General features: G+C 53.5%; 1 protein-coding gene across 1 annotated transcript; it reads left to right on the forward strand.

Moving 5' to 3' along the window:
* Window positions 1-151: 151 nt before the first annotated feature.
* CDC42EP5 (CDC42 effector protein 5) lies at window positions 152-16,905 on the forward strand. Its single transcript, XM_077315965.1, has 3 exons — window positions 152-301; window positions 8,215-8,616; window positions 13,079-16,905. The coding sequence occupies exon 3, from the start codon at window positions 13,079-13,081 to the stop codon at window positions 13,754-13,756; it is 678 nt and encodes a 225-aa protein (XP_077172080.1). The 5' UTR covers window positions 152-301; window positions 8,215-8,616; the 3' UTR covers window positions 13,757-16,905.
* The last annotated feature ends 2,690 nt before the right edge of the window (window positions 16,906-19,595 follow it).

Below are 19,595 nucleotides of genomic sequence, written 5' to 3' on the forward strand. Positions count from 1 at the left end.
TTCTTCTGCCTTGCATTGCTTTGCATTGCTTTGCATTGCATTGCATTGCCACTCTCCCTCCCCCGGTGCCCATCCATCCACCCACCCACTCCGCTTTCTCTCCAGCGCGCGCGAGGCGCTTTCCAAGTTTGGCCCTCCGCGCGGACGGCGCGCGCCTCCTCCTCCCCCGCCTCCGCGGTGCCCGGCCCCTCCCTCTCGCCGGCTGGGGGGCGGGGCGGAGGCGCGCCCCCTCCCGGGGTCACTCTTGCCGGGCCAAGGGCGCGGAGGCTGGGCGGCGGCCGGCACCGGACCGGGCAGGGAGGTAAGGGCGCCGCGGGGGAAGGAGCGAGAGGGCAGAGCCGGGCGGCGGCGGGGGTCCCCCGGATCCTGTCCGAAAAGGAGTCTCTGGCGGGCTGAACGGCGGGCGGGGATGGCGCGCCTTCGGATGCGGGGCCGGCCGGGGGATCGGGAAGAGGCGCGCCGGGGGAACTCCCGCTGGGGCCTGAAGCCCGGAGACGGGGGGCTGCGAGGGCAGAAGAGCGGGCGAGGAGACCGACAGCCCGTCCCGGGAACGAGATTGGACGGGAGGGGGGCGAGAAGGAGAAGAGTTGGGTTTTATACCCCGCTTTCCGCTGCGCAAAGCGGCTTACAAGCGCCTTCGCTTCCTCCGGAGCGCTGCGGCGCCTGAGCGTTTGGGCGAGAAGGGAGCGCCAGTGGGAGTCTCGGAAAAGGGGCTTCCAGCCTCCGCCTCCAGTATCAGGCAGTGGTGTAACCTGTGGCCCTCCAGATGTCCATGGACTACAATTCCCATGAGGCTGGGAACACGCTGGCAGGGGCTCATGGGAATTGTAGTCCATGGACATCTGGAGGACCACAGGTTGACTATCCCTGGGGGTGACCTGGGCAGGCTGTTGATGCCACCCGGAAGAGTGGGTCTTTTTGCACACCCAGGAGTGGTGCAGATGTGCAGGTGTGTCTGGTCCCTTCCACAGGCAGAGGTCTTGCTGTAGCATCTTGCGTGCGCATGGAGTCTCATCTCATGCATTTGTGTGTTTGGCAAGGCCCGTCCGCTTTTCCCAGGCGAAACCTGCCCTGTCGGGGCACAGCCCCGCACGGTCCGGGCCGCGCCTTTGAGGATCACATGGCGCCAGGCATGTTCCAAGCGTGTCCCACATCTCCAGGGCAGCAAGAAGGGGGCAGGGCACTGTGTTATGTAAACCTGGGCTCTGTCATTGGTGCAGGCCTGTGGGTGAATGGCATCATGTGATAATTTCTCTCTCTCCCTTGCCTGCTGGCCTAGTTGATTTATTTTCCCCCCTTTCTGTTTGCTGTTGTGGCCCACTAACTTTGTTTGTTCGAAAGGCCAACTGGTGTCTTGTATGCATTCTCAACTGTTTGGATACTTTGTTCCTGGCTTTCTCCCTACCTGAGCCGGACCTTGCTCCTCTCCCCAGAGGAAAACAGAAATCCTGTTTCTTAATCCCCTTCTGCTCTTTGTACACGAACAGGACTATCGCTCCCTCCCTCCCCCCCCCCCAATCCCCAGCATCCTGTTTCCGAGAGCGGCGAGCCCCATCCCTCTGTGTGCCAGGGCAAATCCTAGTTGTTTGTCTCCCAGGATTCTAAGGTATATTGCCTCTGAACATGGAGGTTCCGTCTGGAAAAAAAGCTGATTTGGATTACATTCACATACATAGCAGGCGGTGTGGTTTAGCAGCATGGCATAAAACGAAAATGCATTTATTGATTAGCCACAATACTGGAGAAGAATGTCCAAGAGGGGGGTCACTGTTATTGAGATTTCCACTCTGCACAGATAAGGCAAGAAAAAATAACTCATTTTAAGGCATTCAGCCTCTGACCCAGCTGGCAACACATGGAGGAGCAGGGAATCAAGCCCAGCTCACCACATTAGAAGTCTGCACTACACTAAGCTTGCTCACTATACTAAGCTGAACACCCCACTCACACCCATTCCGCCTAACCTACCTCGCAGGGTTGTTGGGAAGATAAAACGGAAGAGGGGAAAAATGATGCAAGCTGGTTTGGGTCCCTGCTGGGGAGAAATAAAAATAAAAATAAAATTCAAAACCAAAACCAAAAGAGACTCACTAGAAATTATGAGCCGCACACCCAAAACTCGGTTCATTAGATGCAAATTCACAATTCTCATGCTCAGGTCGTTAGGTATAATTACATACACATGTGCGGAATTGCTCGCTACGGTTACGCAACCCTGCCCTTTCTCGTTTCCTGTACATTTCGTTGGCCCCGCCTTGTTCTGTGCTGAAGCGAAGCCGAGAAATGCCCCACTGGAATGCTGGCGCCTCCCTTCCCTGTCCGCCCCCACCTCTATCCCTGTCTGGGTCAAATGGAAGATTGTAAGCAGCTTGGGGCAGGGACCCTCTTCTCCTGCTCTTTGGGCAGCTCCGTGCACCTTCATGGTGCACATGCATAGCCACAGCCCGCCAAGAGAGCTCCGACTTGTGGCTGTAGGCAGGGTCGCCAACCTCCAGGTAGTGGCTGGCTGGGGATCTCCCAGAATTACAACTCGTTTCCAGGCAATAGAGATGGCTTCCCCTGGAGAACATGGCTGCTATGGAAGGTGGACTCCGTGGCATTATATCCCGCTTACTTCATTCCCTCTGTAACCCCCCCCCCAAAAAAAAACACCAGGTATTTCCTGAACCAGAAACCCTAATTAACATCCATGCTCATGCACGCTGCAGGATACTCTCCTGCAATGACTTTCCCAGACATCCAGAGCCACATAGAAGGGCGGTATACAAATATAAATAAATAAATACATCCTGGCCTTTCTTCTCTAGTCAAGTCAAGTCTTTATTATTATGGTACTAGACCAGTAGTCAAATTACAAGGTACATAAAAACATCTGGTCAAGCCTGCCCCACGCAGCGGGGGCCACTTCCCAGATAGCAGTAGCCCCGTTATAGTGCCCAGGGCCACGTTCTGTGCCACGCCAGATGAAAGGCAATCAATGAGTCACATTGCAGCGGGCATCATGCTGCTGACTCACCGAAGTGTGTGCGTTTGGGGGGGGGGGGGATAGAAAGTAAACATTTTAGATAACAGCCAATTGAACTGCTAAGACCTTGACAGCAAAAACAGCCAGGGGCAGAAAACGCCATTGGCTCCGTGAAGCCGGGACAGCAGGATGGCGGTTATCGCGTCAGGATTTCCTGGGTCCTCCGTTGCAGGCCCAAGATTATTGAAATTTGTGTGGTCGAGGGCATTTTGTACAGGGATATTTATTGTGCCAAATGGCAGCGGCTTGTAGAAAAGAAACATGTTAGCAATTTTGCGGTTTCCCCTCCCTGATATTTAGTAAAGCCATGTCTGTCTTATGCTTGGTCTCTCCGTTTTATCTCAGAGCTGTAGAATCATAGAGTTGGAAGGGCCCTCCGGGGTCATTTTGTCCAACCCCTGCAGAATGCAGGGAACTCACAACGACCTGCCCTCCCACAGGGACCCCAGTTCCATGCCTAGAAGATGCTCCCCCCCAAAAAAAAACAGATTCCCTGATCAGTCTGGCCTATTTCCGTCTGAGTCCTAGAATCATAGAGTTGGAAGGGACCTCATAGGTCATCTAGTCCAACCCCCGCACTATGCAGGACACTCACAACCCTATCGCTCATCCACTGTAACCTGCCACCCCCTTAAGCCTTCCTATTCCTGATTAACTTGGGATTCTGTTATCTAATTAACACTTTATTTTTTAAAATTCCCATTGTGTTTTGCTGCATTCGTGATTCAGCTATTGGATCATTTCTTATAGTTCCTTATTCACTTAATTGGAAAAGAGCTGTAAAGAATGAGCAGTATAAAAATCCAAATAAATAAATAAAAGCTCCCCCCCCCCATGTATTGTATAGACAGCTGTTTCTATCATGCGTGTCCCTCCCCCTGACAATTTTCTTAGAAATAACTACAGTTTAGGAAAGTTAATCTGATGAGCGTGTGATTTTCCTCAGTGACTCACCGTTAATTTTAAAAATTCACGTACACAAGATGAGGCAATCCTCTGTTTTGTTAACTGGTAAAAGCCGAAACATGTTCTAGGACAGCGGGCCAAACTCTGGCTCTCCAGAAGCCCATGGACTACAATTCCCATGAGCCCCTGCCAGCATTGGAATTGTAGTCCGTGGACATATGGAGAGCCACAGTTCGGCCACTCCTGTAAATCCTCCGAAGATGGTCAGTCAGGAAAGCTAGAAATGGAACCTCCATGTTCAGAGGCAGTATGTCTGTGAGAACCAGATTATTACAACAAATAAGAGAATGTCACCTTAATATCCCTGCTTGGAAGTTTGGCGTGTTAAGCTAGAAGGCTGTCAACAACGCGCTTCTTATGTGCTCATGCTTGCTTCTCATTGTGTTGATGCAGCACATTCTTTTAAATGTTTCATCTTAAGCATTTTAAATACGTCATCTTAAGCAGTGCAGATGAGCACGGTCACATGGATATCAGCCCAGATATTCTGCCACGTCTGTTTACCCATTTCAGTAGGTGTTGAAAGATTTTGTGGCCTATGGCGGCCAGATGTCACGGTGAGGGGCGGTTTATAAACGGAATGAATCACCATCCATAACAATAAATAAATTCTCAACCTTTCTTTATGGCCCTGGCCCTTTTAGGATTTCTTCTCGTGTTCCAGGGCCTCCTGCTGTGGGCTGGATGCTTGTCCAATGAACTAGGCTACAAAATGCCTAAGCTAAGAGTGAATTAACTAGACTGGACATGTCTGACATATATGCAAGACAGATTTCTAGAACATTTGACCAAGAGAAGCGTGGGCGTTCATTATGTTTTCCTTGAATGCATTAATTCAAGCACACGCAAAGGAACAGATTACACAATTTATTTTTCTTTCCCTTGACGAAGGTCAAACTTTCCTACATGACCAAAGGGGTATTTCGTCAGTACAGTGACCAGGGCCCGCCAAAAACCTTTTGGGCACCCCTTCTCACGTTTTTCAGTCTGTGGTCCACTTCAAATGTGCCAGGGGTATGCAACGGCATGCAAGGAAGGCACAAAGCCAGTGTGGCATAGTGTGAAGAGCCCAAGCGGTGAGCCTCATGGTTCCGTGTTCAGATTTCACCTCTGGTAGGCGCTCTCCCTCAACCCTCCCCTGTCTGCAATAATTAAAGGGTTGTGGTGAGATAACGAGATAATCTATGTGACCTGTATATCAAGCAATATACAAATGTGAAATACGCATAATTTTCATGGTTGGAGTCAGTGCAGGTGATGTTAGGAGAAAAATACCGGATGGGAGGGGAGAACTGGGCTGCTTTGAGGCAGAGCGGGTTGGGTGGCATTCAAGGGCTGAAATCTGCCAGTTTATCAGTGGCATTTTTTACTAGGGCCGGTTGAATCCCCTGAGGTTCTCCCTCTCGGGCATCACCAAGGCTTTGACCCGCCCTGGACAGGAAACTAAAATGTGAGAGGAAGGGATAAGGGACAGCTTCTGGGACCATGTGGGACTGACTTCATGCGTGGTTATCTCTTGAGCGCATGTATGGGGGGGGGAGAGTTGAATTTTGAGCTGATTTTGAACTACGGGATGACTCCCTCTTCGGCTGTTAATCTACAGTTGGCTCATGCCAACTGGCGATGCATGCTCTGAGCATTGTCATGCGCGGGTACAGTGGCCAGGCCCCCCCTGACACCCAAGAAGAAGAAGAGTTGGTTTTTACCCCCCAGTTTCCCCTACCCGAAAGGAGTCTCAAAGCGGCTTATGATCACCTTTCCCTTCCTCTCCTCACAACAGACGCCCTGGGAAATAGGTGGGGCTGAGAGAGCTTGGAGAGAACTGCTCTCTGGGAAGAGCCCTAAAGGAACTGCGGCTGGCTCAAAGTCGCCCAGCTGGCTGTATGTGGAGGAGGAGCGGGGAATCCGTGCTTCTGCCTTTAGTCTCTCTTCTAGTTTTTTCTCCTCCTTACCGCTGTTGTGTTCTTAAGCACAACCGAGCTTTGAACCTGGTACTGATAAAGGGAGATTTAAAAAGGTCTTGACTCTGAGATTTATGGCTGCGGAGAATGACCTCCCTTGCTTCTCCTCCCACGGCACCCCAGATCTGTCTCCCCTAATCTGGCCTGCGATCTCTCGCCCTCCTTCAGCCTGTTTGTTCCCAAGCCCCACGCCTTCTCTCGGTCTGTCGGCCTCCTTGCAGGCGTCTCTGATCGTTCCCTTCACGAAATCCGTCTCTCCACCATTTCAGGCCCCATCTGGCTGCTCTTCCTTTGATTAGCTTGGCCACATCAGACCAAAGTTCCCTTGGACCCCATATCTGGTTTCCCAAAATGCCTAGCTGGTAGCCTTTAGGACGCTAGTGCTCACAGGTATGCTGCCTTTGAACATGGCGCCAACTTAGCCGTCCTGGTCAATAACCATTGATAGCCCTGCTTTCCGTGCCATTTGTCTGCTTTTATTGTTATTTGAATTATGGCGCAGGGTGGTAAGGCAGCCGACATGCAGTCTGAAAGCTCTGCCCATGAGGCTGGGAATTTGATCCCAGCAGCCGGCTCAAGGTTGACTCAGCCTTCCATTCTTCCAAGGTGGGTAAAATGAGTACCCAGCTTGCTGGGGGGTAAACGGTAATGACTGGGGAAGGCACTGGCAAACCACCCCGTATTGAGTCTGCCATGAAAACGCTAGAGGGCGTCACCCCAAGGGTCAGACATGACCTGGTGCTTGCACAGGGGGTACCTTTACCTTTACCTTGAATTTATAACCTGCCCTTTCCACCGAAGGGGGATTCAGAGTAGCAGACAACATAGGTATTGAGGTGGTGTGTGTGGCCCCTGGAACCGCGGGGCCTGGAGCACGTGCTACAGGTATCACCTGGCCCTGGCCTAACCTACCTTACAAGATTGTTGGTGGGAGGCTGAAATGGGTGATGGGCGAATGCTGTCGTGGGCTGCTTTGGAGAAAAGTGGGGCAAATTGCCGGCTAAATAAACGTCGGCGTTCATAAGCCCCAGAAGAGTGGCACAATCAGGAGAGAGAGTCACTTTGGGGAAATGCCGTGTCCCTTCCCTCCAGCCTGCCCGTGGGCCTCTGTGGAATTAATTTTTCTTGCCCTGGAAATTAATTGCCGTCTCTTATCAGCCAGATCCATTTGTTTATCCCGGCCTTCAAAGCACAGTTCTCCTGCCTCCGTCGCCCTTCCTGCCTTCTGTTTGCATAGCTCTCCCAGGTGCCGTGCGCCCAACAAGAGGCAAACTGTGTGGCAAAAGGGCTCCGAATTAAAGGGATGCAAATCCAGGGAACGTCTGCCAAAGATGCGCTGATTTTGCATCCGTTTGCAGATGTTCCAGTGGCTACCATTTGGCTGTTGCAGAAGTCGCGTGAAACCTCCTCCGCCCCCGTCCCTGAGGGAAATTGGGGTGTGCCAGCTGGGGAAGCCAATTGGGGAGATGTAGGGTTTCCAGGTGCCCCCACCCAGCCCCCAGCAGGGGATGGGTAGGTCGGGTGGTCAGATCCAGGGTGGGAAACTTTTGGAGATTTGGGGGCGGAAATATCCCGAGCCAAACAAAAGTCGAGAACCTACAAAGGTCCAATGAAAGGAAATCAACTTTAGCAAGTAAATAAATCAATGTAATTAAATTGATTTGAGCCGATGAAGATTAGTACTCAATTTTAAAATTCTGTTCTACGCAACAGAGGGTTAAGTTCATTTCCCTTATGTTGACCTTTCTAGGTTCTTAATTTGGGGGGGGGGGAGCTGCCTGGGGAGGACCTCAGCGGGGTACAGTGGCTTCAAGTCCCCCCTCCAAAGCAGCCATTCTCTCCAGGGGATCTTATCTCTGTAGTCTGGAGAAACCAGGGAAATCCCCAGGTCCCCCCTGGAGGCTGGCATCCCAAGAGAGATGGGGGAACATCTGTTCTCTACTTTCCCATTTGCATTGCTATATTTTTCACTATTCACCCCTCCTCCCAACCCGCTTAGATTCCGAATAAGTCCGGAAGTCCAGGAATGCAGAGAACTTCAGAAGACGATGCGAGAGAGTTTTTTTTTGTGTGTGTGTGTGTGTGCATTTCAAGATTCCTTTCCTCTCTTTATTTCTTGAAGCAATATTTCCCTTGGCTCCTGGATCCCCAGCCCTCTGTTGCATTCGAGACCTGGCGTCTTGTTTTTCTTTTCAAACCGCACAGTTTGTTTGGCTTCGCTTGGAGCTCCTGACATCTTCGATTTCATCTTTTTAAACGCAGGTATAAATAAATAAGAAAGATTCCCGGGACGCCACCCAAGGAGGGGAGGAGCGACGGCCGGGCCGTGACAAGGAGGAGGAGGCGGCAGGAAGAGAGGGAGTGCAAAACTCGGGACAAATGAAAGGAGGAGAAAAGAGGAAACTTCCCGGGGATTTCTGAGAACGGCCAGCGGACTTCCCGGACGCGGCCGGACGGAGCAGGGACAGGATCCAACTGTAGCGCCAGGAGGAGATCGGCGACGGGTGTGTTTCTTTGCGGCTCTGCTTCTTTTGGCTCAACCTCCTGGCAGGAGGCAGAGGCAGCGGGACCGGGCGAATACAAAAGCAGGAAGCGAGACGGGACGGTTCTGTGAGTCAGTCACCCCCCCCCTGAGTCGCGGAGAAGCAAAGGCTTTTCGGAAAGGTGAGTCTGGCCTGCTCAGCAGCACCTTTGCTGCGCTTGGGAGGGAGAGCCGCCGAGTCAGGGATGCCGGCTGCCTGCCAGAGAGGGGGTGTGTTGGGGGCCGAGCGGAGGGGGGCAGTGTGATGTGCTGTGAGTGGGGAGGGGAGTCAAGGAGGAGGGCTTCCCCAAGCATATGGGGTTTACAAGGGCCAAAGATGCTGGGTTCTCTGGGCTGGAGACGGCAGCCGAAATCTCAAGAAGGAGAGGGAGGAGTAAGAATGAGTGACTGTCAGGGCTCTTCCCTGGAATTGAGGAAGGCTCTCTCTCTCTCTCTCTCTCTCTCTCTCTCTCTCTCTCTCTCATATGCAATATGGGGGGAGGAATCAGAAAGCAGATCCATCTCGGAGCGGCACTCCTGGAAGGGGAGGGGAAATGACTTTCCGAGATGATTTGGAGGCGAATGCCCAGCCACGGCCTCGGGTGTCTCCATAAAACCTCCGGCTCTCGGGGGCGACTGGCGGGAGGAATGAGCGAGGGGTCATAAATCCGGCCGTGGCTGGGCAGGAAGCGGGGGGGGGGGGGTTGTGGCTAAGCGAGCCGCTCCCCAGTCAGAGACCACTGCCTGGACTTCCTGGCACATGTTTCCCGGGATTCCCAAACCCTATCCTCCCTCCCACTTTCCCGATCCCCCTCCCCCTAAGTGGCTTCCCCCCTTCCCCGGTTCCCTCTTCTCCCCCTTCTTCTTGCCAGGGGCCCTGGCTCCCAACCCACCCAATCCCATGTCCTTACCAGGGACTCCAGTTCTTCCTTCTCCCTTGCACTCTGCCAAGAGAGATCGTGAGCCTCCCTTCCCACAAGAGCCTGGGAACTAACTATATCCCGGTGCCTCAAAGCCCCACGTCCGGTCTCTGAGCGCATAAGCTGTCAACAATTCTGGCCCATCAGAGGCTGAGCAGCTGAACTGGGGAATTATTCCCTCAACCCCCCCCCCCCCATCATTTCCTTAACTCTTTTATTCAAAGGTTTTCATTTTGGGTTTGTTTGCTTGTTTCCGGAAGGAAATTCTGTCATTGCCCTGCAGGGTCAGCCCCCGTACCTGCCATCCACAGAGCAGGGAAACGCAGAAGGAGAGGGGTGGGGGTTAAGGGAGCAGTATTTTTCCTTCTGGAAGGCTGTGGAGTTAAGCCCAGAGCTCAGCTGTTGCTCTCATTTCCCTACATTACTGCGCATGTCCGTATGCAATCAACGCACATCTTCATGTCATCCATAGGCTTTGGTCCTGAGGGTTTGGGTGCATTTCTCTCCAACCCCCAAAGGTCGAGGGTGCAGCTTCTCCAGTATGCACTTACTCCCTCTTTGGGATCCGCCGCATAAACCTCTGGATTAGTTATCAATCAGAAGGGTTGCTTCCTTGTTGGCACCCCCCCACAAAGACCCAAGAAGCCCAAGCAGGTTGGATCTTGTCAGGTCTCGGAAGCTAACCAAGGTCAGCCCTAGCTACGATTTGGATGGGGGACCTCCAGGGAATTTTGGGTGGGATGTGGAGGCAGGTGATGAATGCATCTCCACGTCTATCCTAAAACTGAGTTTTATGGGTTACGTTATCGATTTCCCACAGGCTCGCTTTCGGGGCGATTGCAATTGTTGCTCTGAGCTCTCTGCATCCTCGTCTCGAGCGTCCCAAACAGAAACACGATGCTGGGTTAGATGGACCACTGATGCGATCCAGCAGAGCACCTCTGAGTGCAGGCTATATAACCTTGCCGGATGAAAGTGACCATTTACGCCCCACCTTCTTCCTTCCTTCCTTCCTTTTTTACTAACCACACATCCCTGCGCTGTAACCCACAAAGAAGAAAAAGCCACAAAAGTTCGCGAAGCTTCAGGGCCTGATCGCCTGGGGGCAATTCGGAACTCGCCGTGGGTGACCAAGCAAGGTCCGATAGGCCTTGCAATGCTGTCCCGAGCAGCGTTACACCCGCGGAAGCCTGTTGCCTTAAATGGACTTAGGCAGGTGTAACTCCACCTAGGACAGCACTGTGGGTGCAGAGTCTCTTATTTTATTTTATTTTGACTTCTGTCCCACTGGCACATGGCAGCTCACCATATATATAAAACATAAATCCCATCAAATACAGTATAAAACAGATTAAAACAACACAGGTGACAATCACACAATCCCACATTAGTCCACTGTTCCCGGCTGTGACGACCAGGTGTAAACTGGGGGCAATGGTTGGCTCTCTCCCAGGTTGAGGTGCTTCCTGGGGGCCCGGGAACAAATTTATACCTGCAGAGCGAAGCACCCTGCAGGGGAAATAAGGAGACAAGCAGTCCTGTAGATAAGTAGGACCCCGGAAAATGCCATGCTTCAGCTGTACAAACCCCTCTCTGCCCTGCATATCTGTTGCCGTTCTATTTAGTGTGTGGAATTTGGCTGCCTGTCAAGACACTTAATAAATAACCCCTGCGCTACAGTGACTAATTACAGTGTTTCCCCACTTTTCCGCCAAAGGACTGGCCCAGGGTGATCAAGCAACAAGTATTGTTAAGGAACGCACAACCCCCATCAGAGACTGCCCTGCTCCATTATTAAGCACACCCCCACCAGGACCTTCCGCCAAAAAATGAAGCCGGCCCGGGTGGGGGTCCTTCTGCATTTTCACCCCTTTCGCACCCCCCCCCTCCCCAAAGCCCTCGATTGATCTGACCCTTGGATGTATTTAGTTAAATTACCTGTGTGTGCCGTTCCGGCAGGCTGATGCAGGCAGCCAATTATGTGAACTTGGCAGGAGTTCCCCCCTCCTTGAGCCTCCAGTGGGAGGCCTTTACAAAATATTTGGGGTTTTTCGTGGAGCATCTTCCAGGCCGGCTGCGCTGTTTTCAAGAGGAGCAATTTGGCGGGGTCTCTGCCCACAAGGAGCTTCCAGTCTTAGGTTAGGAGAGTGGCAAAAGAGGAACGGAAGGCAAGGCTGGGGAAAGGGGGAAGGCTTGCAGAGGTGTTGACATTAATGCTTGCAGCTCTCTTCGCCTGGCCATGCAGAAAGGGCAAGACTTACATAGACGTTGTAGGGTACCCAAGAGAAATTCAGGGGGGGGGGGTTCCACTGCCTGCCCCTGCATCGTGACTCTGGACAAGTTTTAAAAATATCTTTAAAATTAATTAACACCTTCCCATTTGGGAAACCCTTCCGAGGCCACCAAGAAACCCCACGGTTTCCCAGAACCCTGGTTGAGGAAGCCTGTGTGAGAGCATCAAATCACAGGGATAGTGCGGTGGTACGGAGCATTTGGGGGGAGAGGAAACAAGAGGATTGCAGAAGGGTTGCAGGAGGGGGGGTCTACAGTTGCCAGCTTCTAAGCAGAACCTGGAGGTCTTTGCAGCCCTCACTGGGCCTTCTTTGCGGCCCTTGATGCTCTCCGCGCTCAGAGGAACACAGAGGTCAGGCCTCAGCAATCTCCCCCAAAGCTTTGCTTGTCTTTGGCCCAGAGGCTTCCAGCCACCACTACCCCATTCCGATGCCCGAGGTCTGTCTCTCTTTGGGCCCTGGACACCCTGGCTTGTCCTCTTTTCCCCCTTAGCCTGTCCCAGGGAGCCCAGGCATCCTACGACCCCAGGCTTTTCAGCAGCCAAGCTGCTCCTCTCCTGGAGGAACCCGTTCAGCAGGTTGTTGGGTGCAGGACATGCCAGGCTGGGGCAAGAGAAGTCCTTTGGGCGTTCGTTCCCCTTGATGTGCGGCCTAATCTCCAATCTCGGCCAGGTCCCTAAAGGGCCAGAGTTCCCCCCCCCTCCTCCCCCAGTTCCATCCTCCTTGACTCAACGCGCTTGGGGAGTCTTGAGTTCGAGTGCCTGCTCGCCCCTGAAGCTCTCCTTGGGGCAGCGCTCGCTTCCTAACCATCCTCGCAAGATCGGCGCAGCGATAAAGCAGGACGGCCCCGTGCTCAGCATCCTGAACGTCTCGGAGGGAGGGAGGGAGGGAGGGAGGGAGGGAGGCACACTTTTAATGGGACAATTCCTGAAACAATAAGCTCGAGGGCAGGACATACCTTGGGTTTGGCTGTTGCCTTTTTTTTTTTCTTCTTCTCGTTTTCCTGCATCACCCAGCAATTTTCGGCCCTCGATAAATAATAAACACGCCAGCTGGCACTAGACGAAAGCCGGCTCCGGAATCGGTTTGCCTAATTGAAGGCGGTGGTGCTCATTTGCAAAAAGGGCTTTCCTGCAACTCTGCTGTTTGCCCCGGCGACGGTCCTGCCAGGCGGGACCGCGGCGGTTCCTATTTTGGCCGCCCGAGCCGTCGAGGCTGGTGGGAGAGCGCCTTTTGCAAAATGCATGGACGGGCGTGAGATAATGACGCGTTGAATAATGGATCCGTCGCCTAGGCCTCCCGGATCCCAGCGGCCTGCACGGCAGGCCGTACTGGTTGGAGCGGGAAGACGTCTCCTTGGCCCCCTTCTCATCTGCCTCTCCCTTTCTCCCCAGATGCCGATCCTTAAGCAGTCTCCCGTCGCCCACTCCAAGAAGCGTCCCCGTCTGGATCGGGCCATGATCAGCGCCCCGCTGGGGGACTTCCGCCACACGATGCACATTGGCCGGGGCGGAGATGCTTTTGGGGACACCTCTTTCCTCAGCAACCACGGGGGCCCCAAGGCCAACGGGCTGGCCTCCGACGTGTCCGGCTCCCCGGAGCGCCTCTCTCTTTCCGGAGCCGATTCCGGCCCTTTCGAGCTGCTGTCTCCCCCCGGCAGGGGGAACGGGGTCCTCCAGAGGCCGGCCACCTCGACCCCCGACGGAGGCTACGTGGGACGGCACGGTCTGGAAACGGCAGAGCAGCCGCCACAGGCGCCCCCCAATGGCGCCGGCTGGGACCTGCACCAGAAGATCTCCTTGGAGAGCCCCGCCTTGGAGTACGGGGAGTCCCTGCTCTCCTTCCAGCTGGACCTCGGGCCTTCCATCTTGGACGAGGTGCTGGGGGTGATGGATAGAGACTGGGACAGTATCAAGGGCCTGGAGCAGGTCCCGGTGAGGACCGAGAGCACGAGCCCGGCGAGGCACCCCCTGCACCACATGGTCGACGACGAGGACGACGAGGAAGACGACGAGGACCTGGGGCAGGGGTACAGCTTTGAGGACGAGCAAGATGAAGAGATCGGGCTATAGGAAGGGGGAGCGGCGCCGGTCTGTCTCGCCTTGGCTTTTCATCACCACCCCTCCAACCCCAAACGCTCCTCTCTGCAGAGATCCCCAGTCGTGGGCAGCTGGCCGCCCACGGGCCAAGCCTCCTCTGCCGATGACCACTGGTTGCCTTGCCGCTTCTCTCCGGCCCTTCCAGGAGCCACCTTCTAGCTTTCGACCGCTCCCGGCTGACTTCCGGAGGACGGCCGGGCTGCGCTTTCCCACCCACGACCCTTACAGTTGGAGAAGCGTCAGGCTGGTCTCCGACCCCCGAGGCCACCGATGCCGACGGAAAGATTGGAGAACAGAAAGAGACTCGGCTTTTCAGCCTGGCGGTCGGTCTTCTGACCGGCCAAGCGATCCTGTTACAGAATACGAGACACGGTTGCGGCACGTGTCCCGTCGCGGTTGTCCTTTCCTCCCGTTTCTTGCCTTCCCCAGCGACGTCTGGAATGGCCAGAACTCTCCTGCATGTGCAGCGTCGGCAGCCACCGGGAAACGCACCTCTGTTTGTGGCCACCTGAGGTCTGTAGAACAGATGAAGCGGGGCAGGAGTTGCCCCATTGGAGGAACCCCCTGTGTCTTTGTCACCTCGCCTTTTGTTTCTCAGGCCTTCCTTCCTCCCGGGTGGCCTGCCGGGACAGTGAACCTTGGGAACAGTCTGGGTGGGGGAGAGACGGGAGGAAGGGACGCAGGGCGGACTGAGATGCACAGACAGTGACCCCCGTTGCTTCGGCTGGGTCCAAGACGAGCGGCCCTTGTGGTACAACCGGAGTTTGGCTTGTTTCTCTCTCCAGGGAGCAGCAGACCGGGAACGTATCCAGAAAGCCACGGGGACATCTTGCCCCTGGATGGATGATGTAATAACTTATCCACCGGGAAATGAAACAATGGGCAGATAGGAAGGATCCCTTAACTTATCTCTTTGTCAGTCTCCATCCAGCGACCCTCCTGTTTTCCTATCTGGTATCTACTGGAGTGGACTCTCTGGCAATCTTTGTAGCCTGCCTGGGTCTCCTGTCTTTTCCAGAGTCCGTGTATCCTGGTGTCTTCCTACCCGTCTGCTCGGATTGCACCCCTTCTTGGGTGGACGAGGAGGCAGAGGCAGCGTCCGTTGAGTCCGCAGCTGGACTGCCGGCCCTGCAAGGGCCCCTGCCCCCACCGGATGCAGGATTCGCACTCTGGACTCATGTAAAACCGAAGGGGAAGAAGATGGGAGCGGGAGGAGGAAGATGCGAAGGAATCCCGAGAGGCGGAAGTGGAGAGAAAAGGGGTGAAGCCAAGCAGGGATGGCACTTCCTTGTTTACGTTTTGAGGGAGGCAGTCAAGAGAGGACAGGGTGGGTGAGCGGAGGAACGAAGAACGTTTGAGGCATGATGCAGACTGATTGTCGGGGCGGTTCGTAAGCAAGTTTGCCTGGCATGTTTTAAGTAGAACAAAAAATCTCCTCCAGGCTAGGTAGGAAGGAAACCTTGAGTAAATTGGAAGGAATGCCGTCCCCCTCCTCTGCTTGAATCCATCGGCATTCCAGAAATGACTAACACCAGTAGGTTTGGGGGCAGGCGGGCTAGTGCCGCTTTCTTGAGGGCTAGAAACTTTGGTGGGCTCGTTTGCAAAGGGTAAACCGGGAATTGAATACCTGGCTGGAGAGATAACATTCCTTCTCCTCCCTGGAAGCTCAGCTGCGGCCCAGGTGAGCGACGGAGCCGACCGCAGGGTTGCATCTCTCTTGGAGTGCAACTCTCTCCAACAGGAACTGGATGGCCATTTAGGAGACTTTACTACCCACAAGGATGAACTGCCAGGAATTCCGCGGGCTGATCTCGGACCTCAGACCCGTTTGAACGCTGGGTTTCCCAATCGCCGTTCATCAACTCCACATCTGTCCTCCTGCCCTTTGGCTGGCCTCTGGCTTTTGTCAAAATGACATTCCCCGAAACAAACAGACATGCGCCAGTCTTCAAACGTCTCTGGACCTGTTTGCACAGATACCTCTTTCAACTTCGGGCGCCTCCGGCCCGCACGTATCTGCAGGAGGCCACCGATAAGCCATTGAGAAGCCCACCCCCTCCTTTTTCCCACGTCAGCAATGTCTCCTGAGTTACCCTTCTCCTGTGGTGCCATCGTTGGCTTCCTTCCTTCCTTGTGCTCCCTTATCCATCCCACTTTGACTATAGTGTGATGTCCCAGGTCTGCATCACCTGGGAATTTAGTTACCCTTTAACAGGTTCCCAATGACTACAGTGGGGAAAGTGGGTGGTTTTTTGGCTCCTTTGTGGTGGGCGTACAGAGGGGGATCTAATCTAGGTAAGGGTTTTATTTTCTTCCTTTGTGTACTTATCTCTCAGCCTCACCCACCTCACAGGGTGTCTGTTGTGGGGAGAGGAGAGGGAAGGCAATTGGAAGCCGCTTTGAGTGTCCTTCGGGTAGAGAAAAGCGGCATATAAGAACCAACTGTTCTTCTTCAGTAATATCAGGGCTCTCTCAGCCTCACCCACCTCACAGAGTGTCTGTTGTGGGGAGAGGAAAGGGAAGGTGAGCCACTTTGAGACTCCTTCGGGTAGAGAAAAGCGGCATATAAGAACCAACTCTTCTCAGAAGGACATAGTGCAGGGGTGGCCAAATTGGGGCTCTCCAGATGTCCAGGGACTACAATGCCCATGAGCCCCTGGAGAGCCACAGTTTGGCCACCCATGATCGAGTGCCATAAAGTCCACTCTGAAAAACAGCCTTTTGCTCCAGAACTGACCTGTGGACCAGAGATCAGTTGGAATTTTGGTCAATTGCCGGACCCTGCCTCAGACTGCAAAGTAAATTCGGGCTGAGCTCTGATCACCATTTCCTCGGAGGGGGGTGACCCTCTGTCTGTGTCACCATTTATTCCCCCCCCCTCCGCTTCATTTAAGCCCAAAACCTTTAATTCCTCTTTCCCTTTGTGACCTTCATGGTTCTCCCAGCAAGCCGGTTCTCTGTGTATATCTATTATTTTGTTATAGCTCATTTTATGGATTCCTGTATGTATAAAACGCCTTTACCGTTTCCCCCTCATGTTAATTTTCGTTCTGGTAGCAGAACGTTTGAACGGTGACCAAAGTGTTCGTTATTTCTTGTAATTAAAAGCAAATTTCGTTTCAGAGGCTTCTGCCCCTTTCTCCCCATCAGTCTGCTCACGTTCCTTGCCCCACTTCCAGGCAAAGGGCTTGTGGGGAGGCCAGGCCTCCGAATCAGCCCAGGATTGCCCGTACCGCAACTCGCAGGTAGGCCAGCCGGATGACAGCAGGAGCATTAGTGGCCCTTTCCTGGATGCGCCCAAGTAGCCCTGGGTCCCAGCGCAGGAGCCGTCCAGGGGAAAGTGGGTAAGATTCACCAACAGTGGCACCTTGAAGGCGAGCAAATGTTTCCGGCGTTCACTCCAGGCCCTCTTGCATAATGCTGCTGCATTTATTTCCGCACGGGGCAAGGACGAGAGTCTAATGTAGGCAGCTCGGCAAAAATTGCCCTTGCACCAATGTGGTTTTTTGGGGGGTTGGGAATCACCGTCTCCTGCACATCCCTGCACAACAGGGAGAAAGTTTTTAAAAGCGTCAGGAGGAAATCTCTCCAGGAACAATAAAATCCGAGTCCAGTAGCACCTTTAAGACCTAGAAAGGTTTATTTAAGGCGTGAGCTTTTGAGTGCAAATGCTGGCAGGGGCTCATGGGAATTGTAGTCCACGAACACCTGGAGGACCACAGGTTGGCTACCCGTGTCTTAAATGACCCGTCACAACGTCTTCCTGGCTCCAGGACACATCCTAGACCTGGTTCTTTGTGCGACCTCCAGATATCCCAAAAGATGGGAACGGCCCCGTTTGCATAACGAGGGAGAGTTTTCTAATTTTTTTTTTAAGGCAGATGGGCAGCTGGATCTTGCAAGCTGGTGATGCAGACTGAATTATGGGCAGTTTGGTCTTTTTTTTTTTTAACAACTGCCTCCAGCACTACTAGCCACGTGCCCTAATGATTTCACTTTTGTCCTTCACTGGCTGAATGCTATTTCAAATATATATACACATGTATATATTTGATGATAAAAAGAAACAGCTGTTGTGCCATTTATCCAGCAGGCTTCAGTGAGGGCTGACAGGTTTTCACTGACATCTTTCCACCAACAGATGTGTTCTAGCTCTATCGACCTCTCTCCCGTTCCTTCTTAAGGCTGTTCCGATCATGAATTGGCCTTTTCGACAGGACCAGCAACATACTTCTTTTCCTCTTCTCCCACGCCTTCCTTTCTTCTTTTGAGTTTGACATTTTTGCCTCAGGCCCAGCCTGAGGGAAACTTCTACAGAACAGAAAATCGCACTCTCTCCTCGGCGGTGTTTCTCCGCCGGCCCTCGTCGCCACCAACGCTTCTGGGTTTAATGTTTGATGCGTCCTGGGAGACCCCTCTGGGCTCTTGTGTGTGGGTCGAGCGCACCCTGATCCATGTGGCAGAATTTCCTGTGGAAACGAAAGGGTGGGGAGGGGGAAAGTGAGGAGGAACTCGAAGAGAGCCCCGCAAAGAAGGCCAAACTGGAGCCGCTTCCTTGACAAACACAAGCTGCCTGCCTTTGCTGCATTTGCCACCGATTCTCAGAGCCACGAATGCTCATGACCCGGGCCTGGAGGAGAAAGGGGGAAAAGGGTTGGCTGGCCGCGCTCCCCACCCCCAGCCGGCTCCAGCTGCAGCGTCTCTCCCGGGCCTTATCTGGGCGCCTGGTGCCTCTGTTGGCGGGGCTCTCCCAGCTGTGAATTTCCTGCCGGAGGATAAACAGCTCCAGGGGCCTCCGTGACAGAATCCAGGCTCTGCAGGACGGAGAAAGCTGTTGCAAAAGGACCCCGTGAAGCAGGCCAGCTGGGGGAGAAAGTGCCTTCCCCTCCCCTCTCTGCTGGGCCACGGCGCCAGCTGGAGACCCCAGAGGCCTTCTCGAAAAGGGGTGCATTGACATGACACCCCTGCATCCCCTGCTGCTGCAGTAGGGATGTCAGGCCGGTTCTTGGGAATGGACACGACAGTCCATCCTGTCGGAGCGGGTTTCCAAGGCCGTCGAGTTAGCCCTCCAAGCCATTCCCCCTCAAGGGTATCCGTAGTGCGTGAGGCTCACTGTGAAGACTTTTATTTTGAAGGTTGGCATCCTTCCTGTCAGGGGCTTATGGTCAAATTGAGAGCTGCAGTTCATGGCCAAAAAAAATGTTTCGAAAGAATTAGTCACAGAGGCGCCCTACGACATACAAAGGGAAAAATGGCATCAATCTAAGGCTAAAATCATGTATATAAAGCCAAAGTGACATCCCCCAGCTCTGGAGGTGGAAATGCTGGGAGATTTGGGGAGGGGAGCCCGGGGGAGAGGGGGGGAAGATTCAGTAGGGTACAATGCTCCTTGCAAAGCAGTCATTTACCCCAAAGAAACCAATCTCTGTCACCTGGCAGTCTCCAGACACCACCTGGAAGATGGCACCCTACCCCAGACATACAAATCTTTTCCTCCACCACCTTTGTAAGGACAGTGCAAATTACCTGCTGGGGAATCATGGCCTTTGTATTTATTCGATACCTGAAGAGGGAGGGCACCAGAGATACACCGAGGGGGTTCCAGAGTCTCGGGGCCACCAGCAAAAGGGTCCTGGGTCACCTGGATCAACCTTCTGGACCTCTGAAAACGGTAGAAAGGCAGAAAATGTTTGAGGCAAGGAAAATAAAATATCCCGTGTGGGAAATATTTATTGTATGGTCTTCACATTGAAAGTAATCCTATAAGTTGTGCATAAACATATATCAATCAACCCCTGGTAATCACTGATTT

Source organism: Paroedura picta, chromosome 16 (assembly GCF_049243985.1).
Source record: "Paroedura picta isolate Pp20150507F chromosome 16, Ppicta_v3.0, whole genome shotgun sequence".
Lineage (NCBI taxonomy): Eukaryota > Metazoa > Chordata > Lepidosauria > Squamata > Gekkonidae > Paroedura > Paroedura picta.

Bases quoted from the DNA above. Each gene is read 5' to 3' on its own strand.
- CDC42EP5 (XM_077315965.1), top strand. From the start codon at position 13,079: ATGCCGATCCTTAAGCAGTCTCCCGTCGCCCACTCCAAGAAGCGTCCC.